Source organism: Salmo trutta, chromosome 31 (genome assembly GCF_901001165.1).
Source record: "Salmo trutta chromosome 31, fSalTru1.1, whole genome shotgun sequence".
Classification (NCBI taxonomy): Eukaryota; Metazoa; Chordata; class Actinopteri; order Salmoniformes; family Salmonidae; genus Salmo; species Salmo trutta.
The window spans coordinates 19,975,576-19,993,139 of NC_042987.1; the positions used below are offsets into that span (position 1 = coordinate 19,975,576).

The following is a 17,564-nucleotide window of genomic DNA, read 5'->3' on the forward strand; positions in this document are numbered from 1 at the left end:
TGTGTGTTTTTTCGCATTGTTTAACTTATTTTGTACATAATGTTTCTGCTACCGTCTCTTATGACCGAAAAGAGCTTCTGGATATCAGAACAGCAATTACCCACCTCATACTGGACAAAGATTTTTTCTTAATGAGTCTGACGCTAAGGATATACTGTTGCTCCCGGCCAGGCTCAAATCCCCATCATTCGCATGAAGAAAATAAGGAAATACAGGGGGCGCAGATCCGGGTGCCTTCTGAGAATTCGTCAGCGTGTGGGTAACCCGACTCTACCATCTGTTCTATTGGCCAACGTGCAATCACTGGAGAATAAACTGGATGAGCTCAGTTCGAGACTATCCTACCAACGGGACATTAAAAACTGTAATATCTTATGTTTCATAGAGTCGTGGCTGAACGACGATATGACTAATATACAGTTGGCTGGGTTTTCCGTGCATCGGCAAGACAGAACAGCTACCTCCGGTAAGACGAGGGGTGGTGATGTGCGTCTACTTATCAATAACAGCTGGTGCTCGATGTCTAATGTTATGAAAGTCTCGAGGTATTACCCCCTGCGAGTTAGAGTAGCTCATTATAAGCTGTAGACCACACTATCTACCAAGAGTTTTTATCTGTATTTTTTGTAGCTGTCTATTTACCACCACAAACCGATACTGGCACTAAAATCGCACTCAATGAGCTGTATAAGGCCATAATCAAACAAGAACATGCTCATCCAGAAGTGGCGCTCCTAGTGGCCAGGGACTTTAATGCGGGCAAACAAATCAGTTTGATCTCATTTCTACCAACATGTGTAACCAGAGGGGGGAAAAAAACTCTTGAGCACCTTTACTCCACACACAGAGAGGCGTACGAAGCTCTCCCTCGCCCTCTATTAGGCAAATCTGATCATAATTCTGTCCTCCTGATTCCAGCTTACAAGTAAAAAACGAAAGCAGGAAGTACCATGATGTGCTTTGAAATTCTGGTCATGGCTCACATCAACACCATCATCCTGGAAATCCTAGACCCATTCCAATTTGCATACCGCCCCAACAGATCCACAGATGACGCAATCTCAATTGCACTCCACACTGCCCTTTCCCACCTGTACAAAAGGAAAACATATGTGAAAATGATGTTCATTGACTACATTGACTTGTATTGTTAAACAAAATCATGATAAACCTTTACCATTGTAGTAGACATTGAACATCTATAACCAAACAAGCTAAAACTGTGTTGTTGGTCGATGGTAGCCATAGCTAGCCACATGCTAACCTGAGTGCTAACATTACTAGCAGCAGTAACAGTAAATCCAGGTATAGTTAACACAAACATTGGCTACCATGATATTCTATAAGTTATTGGCCAATAAAGATCAGGCAGTTAAGCAAAAACAAAGACATACCTTGAAATAAACAATGACATTAATCCGATTGATATTTGACCATAGATTTCTGCAAACGTACATGTTTTTTTAGCTTGCTTGCTAGATAGCTAGCTTATTTCACCCCCAAACACCATGCTTGATCCGAGTTGGCCAGTTTGTTTTGCATGGCCCGGTGAACTTAGATAGTTGGCTATCTTATAATTTCTTTGTATCATCTACTAGCAACATAACATGACAACACACTTTGTGCACTTAACTACCTACTTACCCGATTCACCTCCATCACCGAAGCCACCAGCAGAATGTTGCTTTATTGACGTCAAAGCCGCAATATATTGGTATGAGTTTTTGATTAATGTAATTCAAATTGCAAAAATAGTTCATATTTTATAAACTTTTGCATAAAGACTGTTTAGATGGAATATAATCAATCTAAGTTGTTAGAGTTGTGGAATATATATTGTGCAACCTTTCTTTTAAGACAGTTTGTTTTCAAGTCTTTCAAATGGATAGTTTTGAGGGCAGAAAGGTTTGATGTGAAAGGCATAGGATGGAAATGTATTTTCTTGCTTACTCAGTGTTGTATGAAGCTTGAAGGACATTCCCTGCTCCTCCTCCGCCGCTATCTGAACCTGAGTGCGGTGCCCCTGGGGTAACTGAATGTCACAGTGAAGGTCAGGGTGGGGGTGGTGATTAGGCCAATAATGGAGGAGCCGTTCTCTCCTCTGACAGACAGGAGATCTCATCCCGCTGATCAGTTACTCATAGAAGACTACACCACACCAGACCAGACCCTATGGGTTAGCAAATAGAGGAGCCAATATTGGATTCTACTGGTCACTATCTGTGTCTTCTGTTTTATAGGACCTGAGGTGGTGTCTGTGAGGGACCAATCAAGTATGTGATCTGATGATTGGTTTCTTTTTCAAAATTTATGAATTCGACGTTGCACCAATTTTTTTGTAATTGAAAAAAAATCTAAATCCCAGAGGAACTCTGTCACTGAACCTGAAAGCACAGTGAAACACAATTGCCTGTGGTCATCATCTTCTGTATGCTTAATATATGCACACTACAGATTGCTATAGTGATGGGGGGAACCATAGATACAGTTATTAGATCAATATTTGACTCCAAGTATTAATTAGTAAAAATATATACAGTGCATTCGGAAAGTATTCAGACCCTTTCCCTTTTTCCACATTTTGTTACGTTACAGCCATATTCTGAAATGTATTAAATAAAAAAAATCCTCAATCTACACACAATGCCCCATAATGACAAAGTGAAAACAGGTTTTTAGAAATGTATGCAAATCTATAAAAAAAAACGGAAATACCTTATTTACATAAGTATTCAGACCTTTTGCTGTGAGACTCGAAATTGAGCTCAAGTGCATCCTGTTTCCATCCTTGACATGTTTCTACAACTTGATTGGAGTCCACCTGTGGTACATTCAATTGATTGGACATGATTTGGAAAGGCACACACCGGTCTATATAAGGTCCCACAGTTGACAGTGCATGTCACAGCAAAAACCAAGCCATGAGCTCGAAGGAATTTTCTGTAGCGCTCCGAGACGGGATTGTGTCGAGGCACAGATCTGTGGAAGTGTACCAAAACATTTCTTCAGCATTGAAGTTCCCCAAGAACGCAATGGCCTCCATCATTCTTAAATGGAAGAAGTTTGGAACCACCAAGACTCTTCCTAGAGCTGGCCGCCTGGCCAAACTGAGCAATCGGGGGAGAAGGGAGGTGACCAAGAACGCGATGGTCACTCTGACAGAGCTCCAAGGTTTCTCTGTGGAGATGGGAGAACATTCCAGACGGTCAACTATCTCTGCAGCACTCCACCAATCAGGCCTTTATGGTAGAGCGGACAGACGGAAGCCACTCCTCACTAAAAGGCACTAGACAGCCTGCTTGGAGTTTGCCAAAAGGCACCTAAAGGACTCTCAGACCATGAGAAATAAGATTCTCTGGTCTGATGAAACTAAGATTGAACTCTTTGGACTGAATGCCAAGCATCATGTCTGGAGGAAACCTGGCACCATCCCTACGGTGAAGCATGGTGGAGGCAGCATCGTGCTGTTGGGATTTTTCAGCGGCAGGGAATGGGAGACTAGTCAGGATCGCGGGAAAGATGAACAGAGCAAAGTACAGAGAAATCCTTAATGAAAACCTGCTCTAGAGCGCTCAGGACCTCAGACTGGGGAAGGTTCACCTTCCAACAGGACAACGACCCTAAGCACACAGCCAAGACAATGCAGGAGTGACTTCGGGACAAGTCTCCGAATGTCCTTGAGTGGCCCAGCCAGAGCCTGGACTTAAACCCGATCAAACATCTCTGGAGAAACCTGAAAATAGTTGTACAGTGATGCTCCCCATCCAACCTGACAGAGCTTGAGAGGATCTGCAGAGAAGAAGGGGAGAAACTCCCCAAATACAGGTATGCCAAGCTTGTAGCGTCATACACAAGAAGATTCTAGGCTGTAATCGCTTTCAAAGGTGATTCAATAAAGTACTGAGTAAAGGGTCTGAATACTTATGTAAATGTTATATTTTAGTTTAAAAAAATAATATTCTAAAAACCTGCTTTTGCTTTGTCATTATGGGGTATTGTGTATAGATTGAGGGGGAAAACAATTTAATACATTTTAGAATAAGGCTGTAACGTGACAAAATGTGGAAAAAGTAAATCGGTCTGAATACTTTCTGAACGCACTGTACATACAGTATATATTTTATGCTACTGTAGGTAGCATTAGCTAGCACTAATCAGCTGTACCTGAGCCAAACCTCCGGTCTTTTTAATCCTATAGCTTGTTCTCCATCTTCTTTTTAAATAGTGAGCCAACATGTTTTCAGCACTTTTTTCACCTTGGCTGATGAAAAACTTTTCTCATGCTCTCCTCTCTGCAGCAGACATTTTTTTTTTTTTTTACCTTTAATTAACTAGGCAAGTCAGTTAAGAACAAATTCTTATTTTCAATGACAGCCTAGGAACAGTGGGTTAGCCTTGTTCAGGGGCAGAATGGCAGATTTTTTTTTTTTTACCTTGTCAGCTCGGGGATTTGATCTTGCAACCTTTCAGTTACTAGTCCAACGCTCTAACCAATGCCCCAATAGTGAGCAATATCCTTGGAACATCAAATCGCTACAAAATCACAGTATCAAATCGCAATACATATCGTATCGGCACCTAAGTATCGTGATAATATTGTGAGGTCCCAGCAATTCCCAGCCCTAGAGTGCTAAATTTAATCATGCGTCCTACATATTTTGCATCGCATCCACTTCAATGAGTAAAATAGACCATTTCTGAGATACTTTTTGAAAAACAACTCTGCCATTCTATCACACACACACACACCTATTTCCCCCCCTAATTTGCCTCAGCAGAAATTAGACATGGTTAGACTGTTCCCTGGGGCTAAGTCTGGTCTAGTTTATTGCCGTGGCTATGTTTGTTCTGATCTTCAGATCTTCAAGTAGTCATTGTTTTGGCAGTCTGAATCCTTGTTGATAGGGCTGCAGCCTGCTTATCTAATAGTCTAACAGGGGCTCCTGTAGGCAGAGCCCAGGTGGTTCTGTGCTCCATTTAAGCCAGAGCGAGCCACTTCCCAGGGCGTGGGTTTGTCTACCTCCTAAACGCTGTTTGTCGGGCACAGCGAGGGCGTATTAAGCGGAAGCTGCCAGCTTAGTCTCTCCTAGTCTCCTGTGGCTTTAGCAAATACTGTAGTATGAAATGCAAATGGCACCATATTCACTTTATAGTGCACTACTTTGGACCAGAGCCCTATGGTAGTGCACTATAGGGAATAGAGTGCCATTTGAGACTACCACTGAGGAAAGGGTGAGAGACATTGTGGTGCATGTGTGGTATTGTGCTCTTTGTTGCTTTCAATGTCATCACGTTGGAATTTCGATAACTGACACGGTTTGATATAGACGTTTTTAAAAACTGGGATTGAGATCATGAGATGCAGCATGTTTGACAGCAGTTTTAGAATCGACATAACAGTAAGAAAAGGCAAGTTATATTGCCACAATATATCTGTTGTTCTGCATCAGATTGCAGATTGATTGTGCACTTATGGTATATTCAAAATCCTGTATGAAATACTGGGCTGTTGTATTGTCTTACATTTAAAAGTAAAAATATGTAAGGACATTTGAAGGTCCCCCCCTCCTGTTAAATAGCATCAAATGAAATTTTATTATAAGTCTTCTAAATGCCATGCTCACAATGTACTGGCAACTTTCTGCTCTGATGAAACATTGCTCGATTTTATTAAAGGGCATCCAAAAGGCAATGGCTTTGAATTGTGAATACAGTTCAGGTGAATAGACCGCATTATATTTTCATTCAAACATGAAGAAAAAAAAAGTTCACATGACATTACATCAAAGGACTGCACTGTGTCAACAATCACACTGTGATAAATTTCACTCATATCCTCATATTTCCACATTACATTATAAGGGAATAGTCTCGACAATGGATGCGACTCACCCCCTACCACCTCAATATCTCTCTTTCTGTCACTTTCTCTCTCTCTCGAACCTCCCTACTCTCTCTCCGTCCATTGACTCTGTTTATTCTCCTAACAAAGCCGTCACCTGTATTCTAAATGACAGCATCCGGTACGATCCGTAAGGTCTTCCTTATTGATCTAAACAAGTGACAAGGTTAAAGACTTCTTGCACTTGAAGGCAATGGAATGGATGCCTGGTGTAATAAGCCTTTTAAACCTCCCTCCTTGCTCCCCCTCTGCCCTCCCCCGTCTGCTGTGTACCCTGGAGTGCCTCAGACAGACCCTGTCTGATTGTAAAGGATATTAGGCTTATTAAGGGTGTCTGGGCAACTGAATGAGTCATACTAACTGCCTTCCCTGTACAGTATGAGAAGACAGGGCACAATGATTCGCCGGCCAATCCGTCGTGCCTAAGCAGTGATAAAAGCTTCCAAGCTGATGGTCAAGGCTCTGGCTTAATAAATCTGTCTTAACTCTGTAGACTTGAGCCTGGCATTACTGACTGAAATACTCTAGATCCAGCTTCCAGGGGAACATTACACTTAACCCTGAGACTAGAACAGTCCGTCTGACAGGCCAGCTGGATCTGACAAACACAAGACAGAAAGAGGTGATGGATTGGGTGATTGTTTTTCACATGTGAACTTACAATTCCACATGTGAAAGGGAGATTATCACACGTGAAAGTTTTTAATAATGTGAAACCTCACATTTCACATGTGAAACTGTAATTCACATGAGGTGATTTAAAAAAAAATCTCCTCACATGTGAAAAGATGGTGTTAACATGTGAACTTTAAATTTAATACATGTGAAAATATGGTTACACGTGAAATTTAAGTTAATGTGAAAACAGCTATTTCACATTTGAAACTGCAAATTTGACATGTTTTCTTTTGTACGGGTGCACTGTGAGTTAGAATGGAAAGTGTGATCGAGACACTGCCATCTTGGATCTGATTCTCTCACTGAGCCATCCTAAATATATCTCTGGATATCTGCCACTCAATAATATAGCTTGGCCTGCGCTCATCACAACTGATAACGAATATGGCAGAGATCTCTTAATGAAGCAAAGAGCTCCAGTTCAAAACCATTTCACAGCTTAGCCTCCATCTGTGTGTCTGCCAGAGACTGTTCCTCTCTGCCCGGGTACCAGTGGTCTATCTCTGTCACACCCAGAGCCAGCCAAGTGGAAGGGTGGTGGCTCAGTAGGATGAGCCTGCAACAGAGCTAATCTCATGGTGAGAACCAACATGGCTCTTCGTTTGATTCAGTCTCATTTCTTCTTGGACCATTATAACAAAGTGGGTCCAATTTGGCAGGATATGAATTCAATTTCCCCAATTTAAAGGTTCACCAGAGACAATTTGGTCGGACCTCCTAGTGTTCATCAAACAGAACCTCTAATCAGCACACTCCTCCTCATTGAGAGTTATAAATGGCGGTGCCTGGTGTATGTGATATAGACACATAGGCAGAGTCCTCAGGTCTCAAAACTAATTGGCCAGAGGCACCTGGGCGCGCTGACAGTTACAGTAGGTGTCTTCAGTGCTAACATTCAGATAATAGAAACCCCCTCAACCTGACAGCAGGAACACAGATAGGTCCCTAACAAAGGGAAATGTGATTTATTCAAACTAATTAACGGAGACCAATTGCAGAAATCCAATTTTAGTGAAAGTGTGGAGATGAAAGAAAAGTGTCAAACTTCCACAGAGGAAGCTTAGGTTTTGCACACCACTATGCTATATCCAAAAACTCCTAATGCCTAAGATAGACCTGTGTGTTTCTGAGCCATGGCCGAGGTTACTGAAGCATCTAGGTTGTTACCATCAACATCATAAATCCTGGACTATGAGCTTTATAAAACCTATTATTGCCAATAGACCCCCCGGTATTAGATGGAACGTCACGACCCTGTGGGGAAAACAACCTGTGGTTACCTAGGTTAGCCCATTGGCTCACAGCAAAATGTGACCTTTTTCAAAAACAATTTATATGTTGTCTGATTGTTTTAGTGAAGTACAAAACAACATTTAAGAAAAGTACAACATGTCTAAAGATTACTTTTCAACATTGCCTGCTCCCTAGCATTCTAACTACTTAGAAACATGTAATATAGGGCTTCCCTCATGCCCCTTTTCATGACGATGCTAGCAGCCACTTGAGTGAGTGCTAGCTAGTTAACGTTATCGACCGGAACATTAAGCTAGCCAAGACCCAAAACACAAAGAAACAGACTAGAAGTCGACCGATTATAATTTTTCGGCGCCGATACCGATTATTGGAGGACTAGCAAAGGCCGATACCGATTAATCGGCCGCTTTATTTTTCTTCATTTATTTTTATTTGTAATAATGACAATTACAACAATACTGAATGAACACTTCTTTTAACTTAATATAATACATCAATAAAATCAATTTAGCCTCAAATAAATAATGAAACATGTTCAATTTGGTTTAAATAATAAAAACAAAGTGTTGGAGAAGAAAGTAAAAGTGCCATATGTGCCATGTAAGAAAGCTAACGTTTAAGTTCCTTGCTCAGAACATGAGAACATATGAAAGCTGGTGGTTCCTTTTAACATGAGTCTTCAATATTCCCAGGTAAGAAGTTTTAGGTTGTAGTTATTGTTTTAGCGGAGCTGGGGGTCTCCTTGTCCCCCCAGCAGTCAAATCGAACGTATTTTGACGTTTTATTGAAAACTACCTATATCCGAAGCCTGTGGGAAATACTGTTTTGTTGGTTCCAGATTGTGTTGAAATACAGCATTGAGCTCCTATTCGGAGAGAGTTGCAGCATCCCAAACGGCACATTGTTCCTTATATAGTGCACTACCCTGTCAAAAGTAGTGCATTACTTAGGGAAAGGGTGCTATTTGGGATGTAGTAAGAGTGTTCTATCTGCGCAGGTAACAAGTAATTAAGAGTCACCATGGCGATCCAAGGACATGCCTGGCTTCTTTCCTTCCTTCCTCACAGGAACTGCCTGGCGAACCTTCACCGTAACGAAGCTTCCCACTTCCTTGACTCAGCAGATTTCCCCCAGTTGATCTGTTTCTCCTGGGATTTAAAGGAGGGAGAATTCATTTCCATCAGGGCTGTTTACCTCTTCTCACAGTCACAGACCCCAGCTTCTCACTCTAGTGTTTTTCAATCTATTATTTCAATGCCCTAGTGCACACTAGGGATAAAGTCCCCATTGTGCCCAGTCCTGATAAAATATATTATCCAAGACGAGGAAAAAAAAAAGAAACACATTATAATTGGATTCCAAATGTGTTTATTGAACAGATAAAATGACCGGATTTCTATCCACTATCTCTGGCTTTATTCACTGTGGCTAAGCCATTCTCTGTTTCTTTCTCTTCTCTCTCTTCTCTCATCTTTCTCTCTTCTCTTCTCTCTCTCTTCTTTCTCTCTCTTCTCTTTCTCCTCTCTCTCTCTCGCTCTTGTAATGGATGCTGGGGGTGTCTCAGCTCTTTTAGTGAATGACTGCCTTTGGGATGTACACATTTGTACCATCTCATGGAATCCCTCTCATCATGACACTGACACCACCAATGCAGCGCAGCGCCCACTGAGTGGATACTACACTGAGTGGGAAGGATGTAAGTGATGAGGTAAAACCATACCCCTCTCTCAAGCATCTTAAAGACCCTCTTTTAGTCTCACTCTCACTGTTGGCAACATACTCTCTGTTCAAATGAGAGGGGCGGCCAACCTGCAGAAATAGATATCCTAACAATTTAGTTAAACACAATAGTATGTGTTTAGCTACTCTGCTATTTATATCTAATCACATAATGTTGAACTCCATGCCCACTGCCACCATTAGATGTTACTAGGACAAAGTAGTCTCCCACTCTATCGTACAGCATAACAAGGTTGTCAGACAGGTGCTATGCCTTTTTATAGAAGAGAGTGGGGGACTACTTTGTACTAGATTTGTCATCTCTCCACTCTCCAGTCAGTGAGCAGCTCCACTATTGCATATTAGGGCATCCTCCTCTGTCCTCTGTGTGGGCCTGCCACTGTGAACCCTAGCAGTGTTTGGCCTGCTCAGGCCGTGATCCCTTTTGGTCTCCTCTGGTTTCTCCTTTCACATTCATCTGTAGAGAACAATGGATTGCTCCCTGCATATTCTCTACACTGTCACAGCCTCTCACACATAAGGGGGCAGTGGTTGGGAATGGGAATACTACTCCTCCTTCCTCAGACCCATTTGAATGAATGATTGATCAAGATCTGCATTGGAGGAGTGTAAGTTGCGGTATCCAAATGCCACACGAGGCACATTGAAATATTGATGCTTTCATCTGTACAGTATTTGCACAGAAAAAATAGGAAAGCTTCTGATGAGCTCTCATGCCAGGCATGATGTGAATGCAATGCATTCCTCTATATGCATGTTGTGGGAGAGAGGGTTTGTACTGGGAAAATGTTGTTCAATGTTCCTTCACTGTACTGTATATACAGTGAGGGGGAGGGAGGGAGCTGTAGAGAAAACAGGCTATTTGGAGTAGAGGAGTGCAGTAGCAGGGCTCCATTGGTGCTCCCTTGCAAAAGAGACCTTTGTCTCAATGGTGACTCCCTGTTCAAATAAAAGTCAAATACATGGGCCTACAGAGCAGGGATGTTGAAACAGGAGAGTGTTCGACTGCCCTGCTGCCACGCTGCATAACCTCCTCTGGTTTTACAAGCCGTTCGTTACAGTTCTATCTTTAACTGCTCTAACACTGAACTCAACCTTCCTCTTCCTGTCCTCAGTTTACAGTGCTTCTCTCAGCACTAACATTCCAATACACACACACACACACACACACACACTTTGCTCCACACTTTACTACTATAATAATAGCTTATTTACAGTATGTATATTTTCTTAATTACCACCAACATAATTATACGAGAGAGGGTTGATATTAACAATCTCATCATGGGAATGTAACCGGGCCCTTGATTGTCTCTCAATATCCAGCACATCTCCATAAAAGTAGTGTGATTAACGGTGAGAAACTGTTAGAATATAGACAGTGACCTGCAGCTGCAGCACCAGTTAATCACACTATCAATTACTCTCTCTTTTATAGTTCATTATCCAGCCAGACTAGATTGATTGTGTAGTAGTAAATCAATATGAGAAACAGTTTTGAGCTAAAGTTCAATTAGCTATTTAAAGGTAGGTTTTAACCTGCCGTTTGCACGCAGAGCTTAGAAAGATTGTGGAATAAAGAATGTTAGATGCAACATATCGGGGATGAAAGTGGGTTGTTACGGTTTCTATTTCTGTCCAGTCATGTCTCTGTATAGGCTAGTAGTTTTAGAGCTTGCAGACTGAGATGTAGGCCTGCAGGTATGCCATGGTAACCAACATGAAGTTCCAACATTTGTGGGAAACTATTGAGGCAAACACAGGAGTGAGATGGGAGGTACTGGTTATTATCATCCATCCTTTAAGACAAGCAGAGTGTCTCTGTGAAAGGCCACTCAAGCCCAAAACACTGTCCCTCTCCTGTCTTCCTCCCGTGCCCTGTTTCGGTGCGGTTCTGTGTGTGTGTGTGTATAGTTCAATAAAGAGCGGGTGATGAATGAGCACTCGCGGCCGATGCAGAGCCCCTATTAACATATGGCATTTGTGTTCTCTGGCAATTCTTCACCCCAATGTAAACAGAGACAGCCTCACAATATGAGTCCTCTCACACTCTGCAGAGGAGAAATCAATTGGATGATATAGCAGCTTCTACTTGGCCAAAGGGCCGGTGAATGACCATTTAGCCTGGTGATAACAGTGGCGTCTGAGCTCTGAGGCAGCTAGCGCTGGGCAGGCCATCGCTCTGATACTCTCACATTGATTAAGGGACGGAGGAGCAGCAGAGTTCGATACCCATCTCAAGCTCCCATTTCCAGTGAATCCATAGTTATTATGATTTTTGTTTGTGTGCTCCAGATCAGAGATAATCTCCCATCGATCCCAGTGTGGTTATCTGACATAATAGTCCATATGTGAGCAGGTTGACATTTATTGGGAGGAATCTTGTCCTGGAGGCAGAGCCGAGCAATTTCCACTAGATGGGCCAGTGGCAAAGTCAAAATTGTCTATCTATGCAGGAAAACAAAAATGTGCCTTTTGGTCTTAATTTAAGGTTAGGATTAGGCATAAGGTTAGTAGTGTGGTTAGTGCTACGGTTAGGTTTAAAATCTGATTTTGTGGCTGTGCTAGTTAGTGACTACCCTGCAGAGCTGCCTCCAGTACATGAGTCATCCCAATAAATGCCAGCTTGCTCCGTTTGTCGGCCCCGGTTTAGCGACTACATCAACATATTGGCCCATGTAAATGATTAAGGCTGCTGGCTGGCAGCCCAACCGGCCGCAGGATGGCACTATTATTCCTTTTATGTTGTTTGTCATCTTACGTCCTACTTTAATGTATTCAGCCAGTGATACACTCGTGTCCCCCACAGACCGGCTCATACATAAAACAAATGCTAAATTCTGTCTGCAAAGGTGTCAGTTTCCTCTTTAACCTCTACGGGATGGGTCCCCCCCTCCCCGCGGGACAGTTGAGCTAACGTGCACTAATGTGATTATTATGACGTTGTAAGTAACAAGAACATTTCCAAGACATAGACTTGTCTTATATGGGCAGAAAGTTGAAATTCTTGTTAATCTAACTGCACTGTTAAATTTTCACTGCTATTACAGTAAAAAAATACCATGCTATTGTTTGACGAGAGTGCACAACAACAAAAAACTTTTATCATGGCAACTGGTTTGATACATTCACCTCTGAAGGTAAATAATGTACTTACATTCAGTAATCTTGCTCTGATTTGTCATCCTGTGGGTCCCAGAGATAAAATGTAGCATAGTTGTTTGATAAAATCCATTTTTATATTCAAATGTAGGAACTGGGTTCTACAGTTTGAACCCCTGCTGTGTCTGCCCCCCACCCCCCATCTAGAGGTGAGAAGTTTAGTGTCTTTTCTGTAGGGAAGCGAATTATCCATCATTTATTACATTTCTGGCAGTGTGTAAACATATATATTTTTTATGACCATATCATTTTTGTATGTTCTCTACGGTTATGTACTTGACAATGTATCAATTGACCAATTCGGCACATTTGGGCAGACTTGATACAACATTTTGAACAGTAATGCAATGGTTCATTGGATCAGACTAAAACTTTGCATCTTAAAAAAACACATTTTCCGCCACCATTTTTGGATGTTGCATACCGCGTGAGTCTGTTTACCCTTTGCTGAAGGCGTACCGCAACATCAGGACGTAGCATTAGCCACCCTAGCATGGTGGTTGAGAATTGTGTTTTATTAAGACAGTACGCATATTTTCTTGTTTTCTTCCCACCGACGAGCTATTAAATATAGTTTAGGAGGAAACTGACTTTGCAGCCTGAATGGAGGATGTTTTATGTACAAGCCGGTCCATGGGGGACACAAGTGTATTGGGCTGACTGCATCAACACCTAGAGGTAATACGACATTAGAAAGAACTACACTCTCTAAGGGTCTCAGCGCTTGCTGGCTTGCTGAAGAAGCACTCTGTGCATATCAAATCAAATGTTATTGGACACATTCACATATTTAACAGATGTTATTGCGGATTTAGTGAAATGCTTGTGTTCCTAGCACCAGCAGTGCAGTAGTATCTAACAATTCACAACAATACACACAAATCTAAAAGCAAAAGAATGGAATGAAGAAATATATAAATATTAGGAGGCCGTGGCTCGGGTGGTTGATGTCCTTGATGATCTTTTTGACCTTCCTGTGACATCGTGTGCTGTATGTGTCCTGGAGAGCAGGCAGACCCCCCACCCTCTGGAGAGCCCTGCGGTTGTGGGCGGTGCAGTTGCCGTACCAGGCGTTGATACAGCCCGACAGGATGCTCTCAATTGTGCATCTGTAAAAGTTTGTGAGGGTCTTAGGGGCCAAGCCGAATTTCTTCAGCCTCCTGAGGTTGAAGAGGCACTGTTGCGCCTTCTTCACCACTGTCTGTGTGGGTCGACCATTTCAGATTGTCATTGATGTGCACGCCGAAGAACTTGGTCTCGTCAATGTGGATAGGGGCGTGCTCCCTCTGCTGTTTCCTGAAGTCCACAATCGCCTCCTTTATTTTTCCAACGTTGAGGAAGAGGTTATCTTCCTGTCACCACTCCGCCAGGGCCCTTACATCCTCCCTGTAGGCTGTCTTGTCACTGTTGGTAATCAGGTGTACTACTGAAGTGCGTGGCCACGCAGTCATGGGTGAACAGGGTGTACAGGAGGTGGCTGAGCACGCGCTCTTGTGGGGCCCCTGTGTTGAGGATCAGCGAAATAGAGGTGTTGTTTCCTACCTTCACCACCTGGGGACAGCCCTACAGGAAGTCTAGGACCCAGTTGCACAGGGTGAGGTTAAGACCCAGGGCCCCCTAGCTTAATGATGAGCTTGGAGGGTACTATGGTGTTGAATGCTGAGCTATAGTCAATGAACAGCATTCTTACATAGGTATTCCTCTTGTCCATATGGGATAGGGTAGTGTGGAGTGCGATGGCGATTGCATCATCTGTGGCTCTGTTGGGGCAGTAAGTAAATTGAAGTGGGTCTAGGGTGTCGGGTAAGGTAGAGGTGATACGATCCTTAACTAGCCTCTCAAAGCACTTCATGATGACAGAAGTGAGTGCTACATCTCTGCTCTGATAAGAGGGAAGCCAGTTGATTTCTCAGTGTGGAGCCATTTTCCACTCATGTAGAATTAGAAATGTAGCCAACATAAAATGAAACACCCCTGTCTGTAACCTCAAAATGCTAGCAGAATCATTACAGACAATACTGATGGTCTCTATAAACAGCAGTGAGTTGCAGTTCATTGTTATGTGTTAATTTGGTCTTGTGTGACCTTGCCCTGCTCCTGTAGGTTGTGTTTTCATGGCTACATTGTTAATATGTGTCACCTGCCCCATGGCCCATGGGAAGAGGGGCAGTAGAGGCCCGGGATGTATTTTTTCTATGGTGTGTCGGGGGAGGGGTGGGTGGCGCCTCTGTGGGGAAAAGAGGAATAGGAAGGGGTGGTCGACAATGGGGGAGAGGAGAGAGGGGGGCAGTGGCGGCTTTGAAAGCTTCTCCTCCCAAGACCACGTGTTGTGTACCCCACTCCCCTCCCCCTGGAGGGAGACCCCGTTCAGGCTTAGTGCTGCACTGGCTGGCTGGGCTACTCTGACAGAATACACCATGTTGACCAGACTAAAGGAGGAAGGGATCCCTACAGTCAGCCCCACTCCCAGTAATCTCTGCTCTACAGTACTGTAACCTAGTGATGCCACACGGACATACAGACTGGGGACAGAGCCAAGTGTTACTGTAGCGGCATCTCACCCAAACCTTATCCTCCCTCTCTGTCTCTAAACAGGGAATTCTCCTTGCGAGGTACACATATATTACAGTTACTGTGAGTTCATGTGGACGTGTACTGAATTCCTGGAGATTTTTGTTTTTAAATGAAAATGTCGCAGTCACCAGGTAATGCTCAAGGCTGGGCCATTAAAGTGCTACGGCAGAGGAAGATGGTTTGCTGTGTTTCCTATTCTGACCATGCTCTGTTTCGTTCTTTCTTTCAGTTCAGCAGATGAGAAGTTTCGCTGGAATAACCAAGGTACGTACGTTTTACATCCCGCGCATGTAGTTCTGTGTTATGTCACAGTTATGTCACAGAGCACGCGACAACCTCAGTTGAGTTGCATACTTTGAAATGATAGGTGTATCTTGCGAGTAGAGTGGAGTGGACCGTGCCTAGCTCCTAGGTGTGGACAGCTGTCATCATTTGTCAGATAGACACAGCTTTGTTGCTGTTCTGTCTTGTCAGTCCGGCGTGAAATTTGCACGTCTAGTTGAGACTATATCGATGGGCTTAGAGCAAAGCATGAACGACGGAACACACCTTTGTCTTCTGAAGTATCAAACACAGGTAGTCTAGGATTTGATCATTGAAGCAGGGGTGGTCAAAGAATTTATGACTGCAAGTCATGTTCAGGATTCTGCTGCTCCTGCTTCTCCTTAGTCATCGACTCTGGGAAAGTTCCACTGATGTTTTGGATTAGATTATAAAATTTTTGCACAAACAGAATTATCCCTGAGTTAAAACACCAGTAATCATCATCATGACTCTAATAGGGTAGAGGACTAAGTGTCTGCTGCCAGTAGCCTCAGCCTTAGATGAGAGATTAATCCTGATCTTAAACCTCTTGTGTAAGGCCTTAACGCCTTGGCACTGTTTGCCATACTGATGACACTAGACAGAGGACAAGTATGTCAGTTACTGTAGGTAAGGACAAACAGATAGTCAAGGAGAAGGTACGGCACGGCACGGCAGAGACACATTTCAGTGTATAGTCAAGAGCTTTTTGCTTATCTAGCATGGTCACTACCACCTGGCCGTCAGAGTGTGTCTGTAGTAAACTCTAACCTCTTTTTAAGGTAACTGAACACTAATCCTGCTTCTCTATTCATTGCTGTGTCTCCGCAGACGGACAGAAGGACATTGAGGAGGAACTGACGACCGGCTTGGAGCTGGTGGACTCCTGCATTAGGTCACTCCAGGAATCTGGGATACTTGACTCCCAGGAATTCTCCGCAGGCGACAGTAAGGACGCTCCTTACCTTATGCAGTGCAGATTCTTTTTTTTACTTACTTTTAGGTATATTGTTTAGCACCTTTTAAAACAGCAGAAACATTGTGAATAAAGTGATTTGATTTCAGAGCTGAATTACATCGTATCCTTACTATAGTGAAGATATTTTCAAATTCACTAGAAATAGACAAATAGCTTGACATGTGCCAAATGAAAGCTAAGTTGACTGCAACACTTTTTTAACTTAGACATTTTTAGAACTGATTACGCTTATCAATGTTCAAAATAAATGTCAAGAAAAATGTCAAGAATGATCTGTACAAAATCCCCCAGATACAGAAATGCTAGGTGATAGGTCTCTCTTTTGTAGAGCCCAGAGTGATGTCAATGACAGTGAATGTTTCAATCAGGAACTATATACCGCAGGTGTTTGTCTCTTATCACCTCTGCCTTCTGCATTCGAAACAGTTGTTTTCCTTTCTCTTTTGAACCCAAATGCCCTCACTTCATTTGATCCAAGCAATGATCTTCATCTTGCCACTAAGAGCCACTGAGAGAGTATTATCTGTCAGGATAGATTCAGTATATGTCAAGGGTTTGATATGGAAATGATGTCTCGCCGAGGTGTCAGCGGCTTCCTTCGGGCATAACAGAGAACACATGTGTACGAGGAACACAGTTTCGAATCTGCCACCGCAAAATCAATCGCGTTCATATTCAATCTGTTGAAAAGTGCAGGGAGTTTTGGGGCTAGAAAGGGAGAACATTTTCAGATAGTACTTGTGTGTGTGTGTGTGTGTTTTGGCACGTCTGTGTGTGTACGTATGTGCATGTGCACGTCTCATAGACTGTGTTTGCACACTAATGTGCACAGCACATCCATCTTACTCCTCTCTCGAGTAGTGAGGCTAAAAATAGCATCTTGATGAAATATTGAAATGTTTTGATACAGAATGCAGGTCGTAGACTAGATGAATAAAGGAACCCCTCCCTGTATATTTCAGGCACCCAGAG

The 17,564-nt window shown here is 42.9% G+C and overlaps 1 protein-coding gene across 3 annotated transcripts in view; it reads left to right on the forward strand.

Annotated features, from left to right (window-relative positions):
* Positions 1-17,564, forward strand: part of LOC115169712 (catenin delta-2) — a 106,676-nt gene that overhangs the window by 31,123 nt on the left and 57,989 nt on the right. For all 3 annotated transcript variants that reach the window (XM_029725610.1, XM_029725611.1, XM_029725612.1), the window contains 2 exons: positions 15,540-15,574; positions 16,445-16,561. In XM_029725610.1, coding sequence (XP_029581470.1) covers positions 15,540-15,574; positions 16,445-16,561 — 152 coding nt within the window. The remainder of the gene's footprint in view (positions 1-15,539; positions 15,575-16,444; positions 16,562-17,564) is intronic.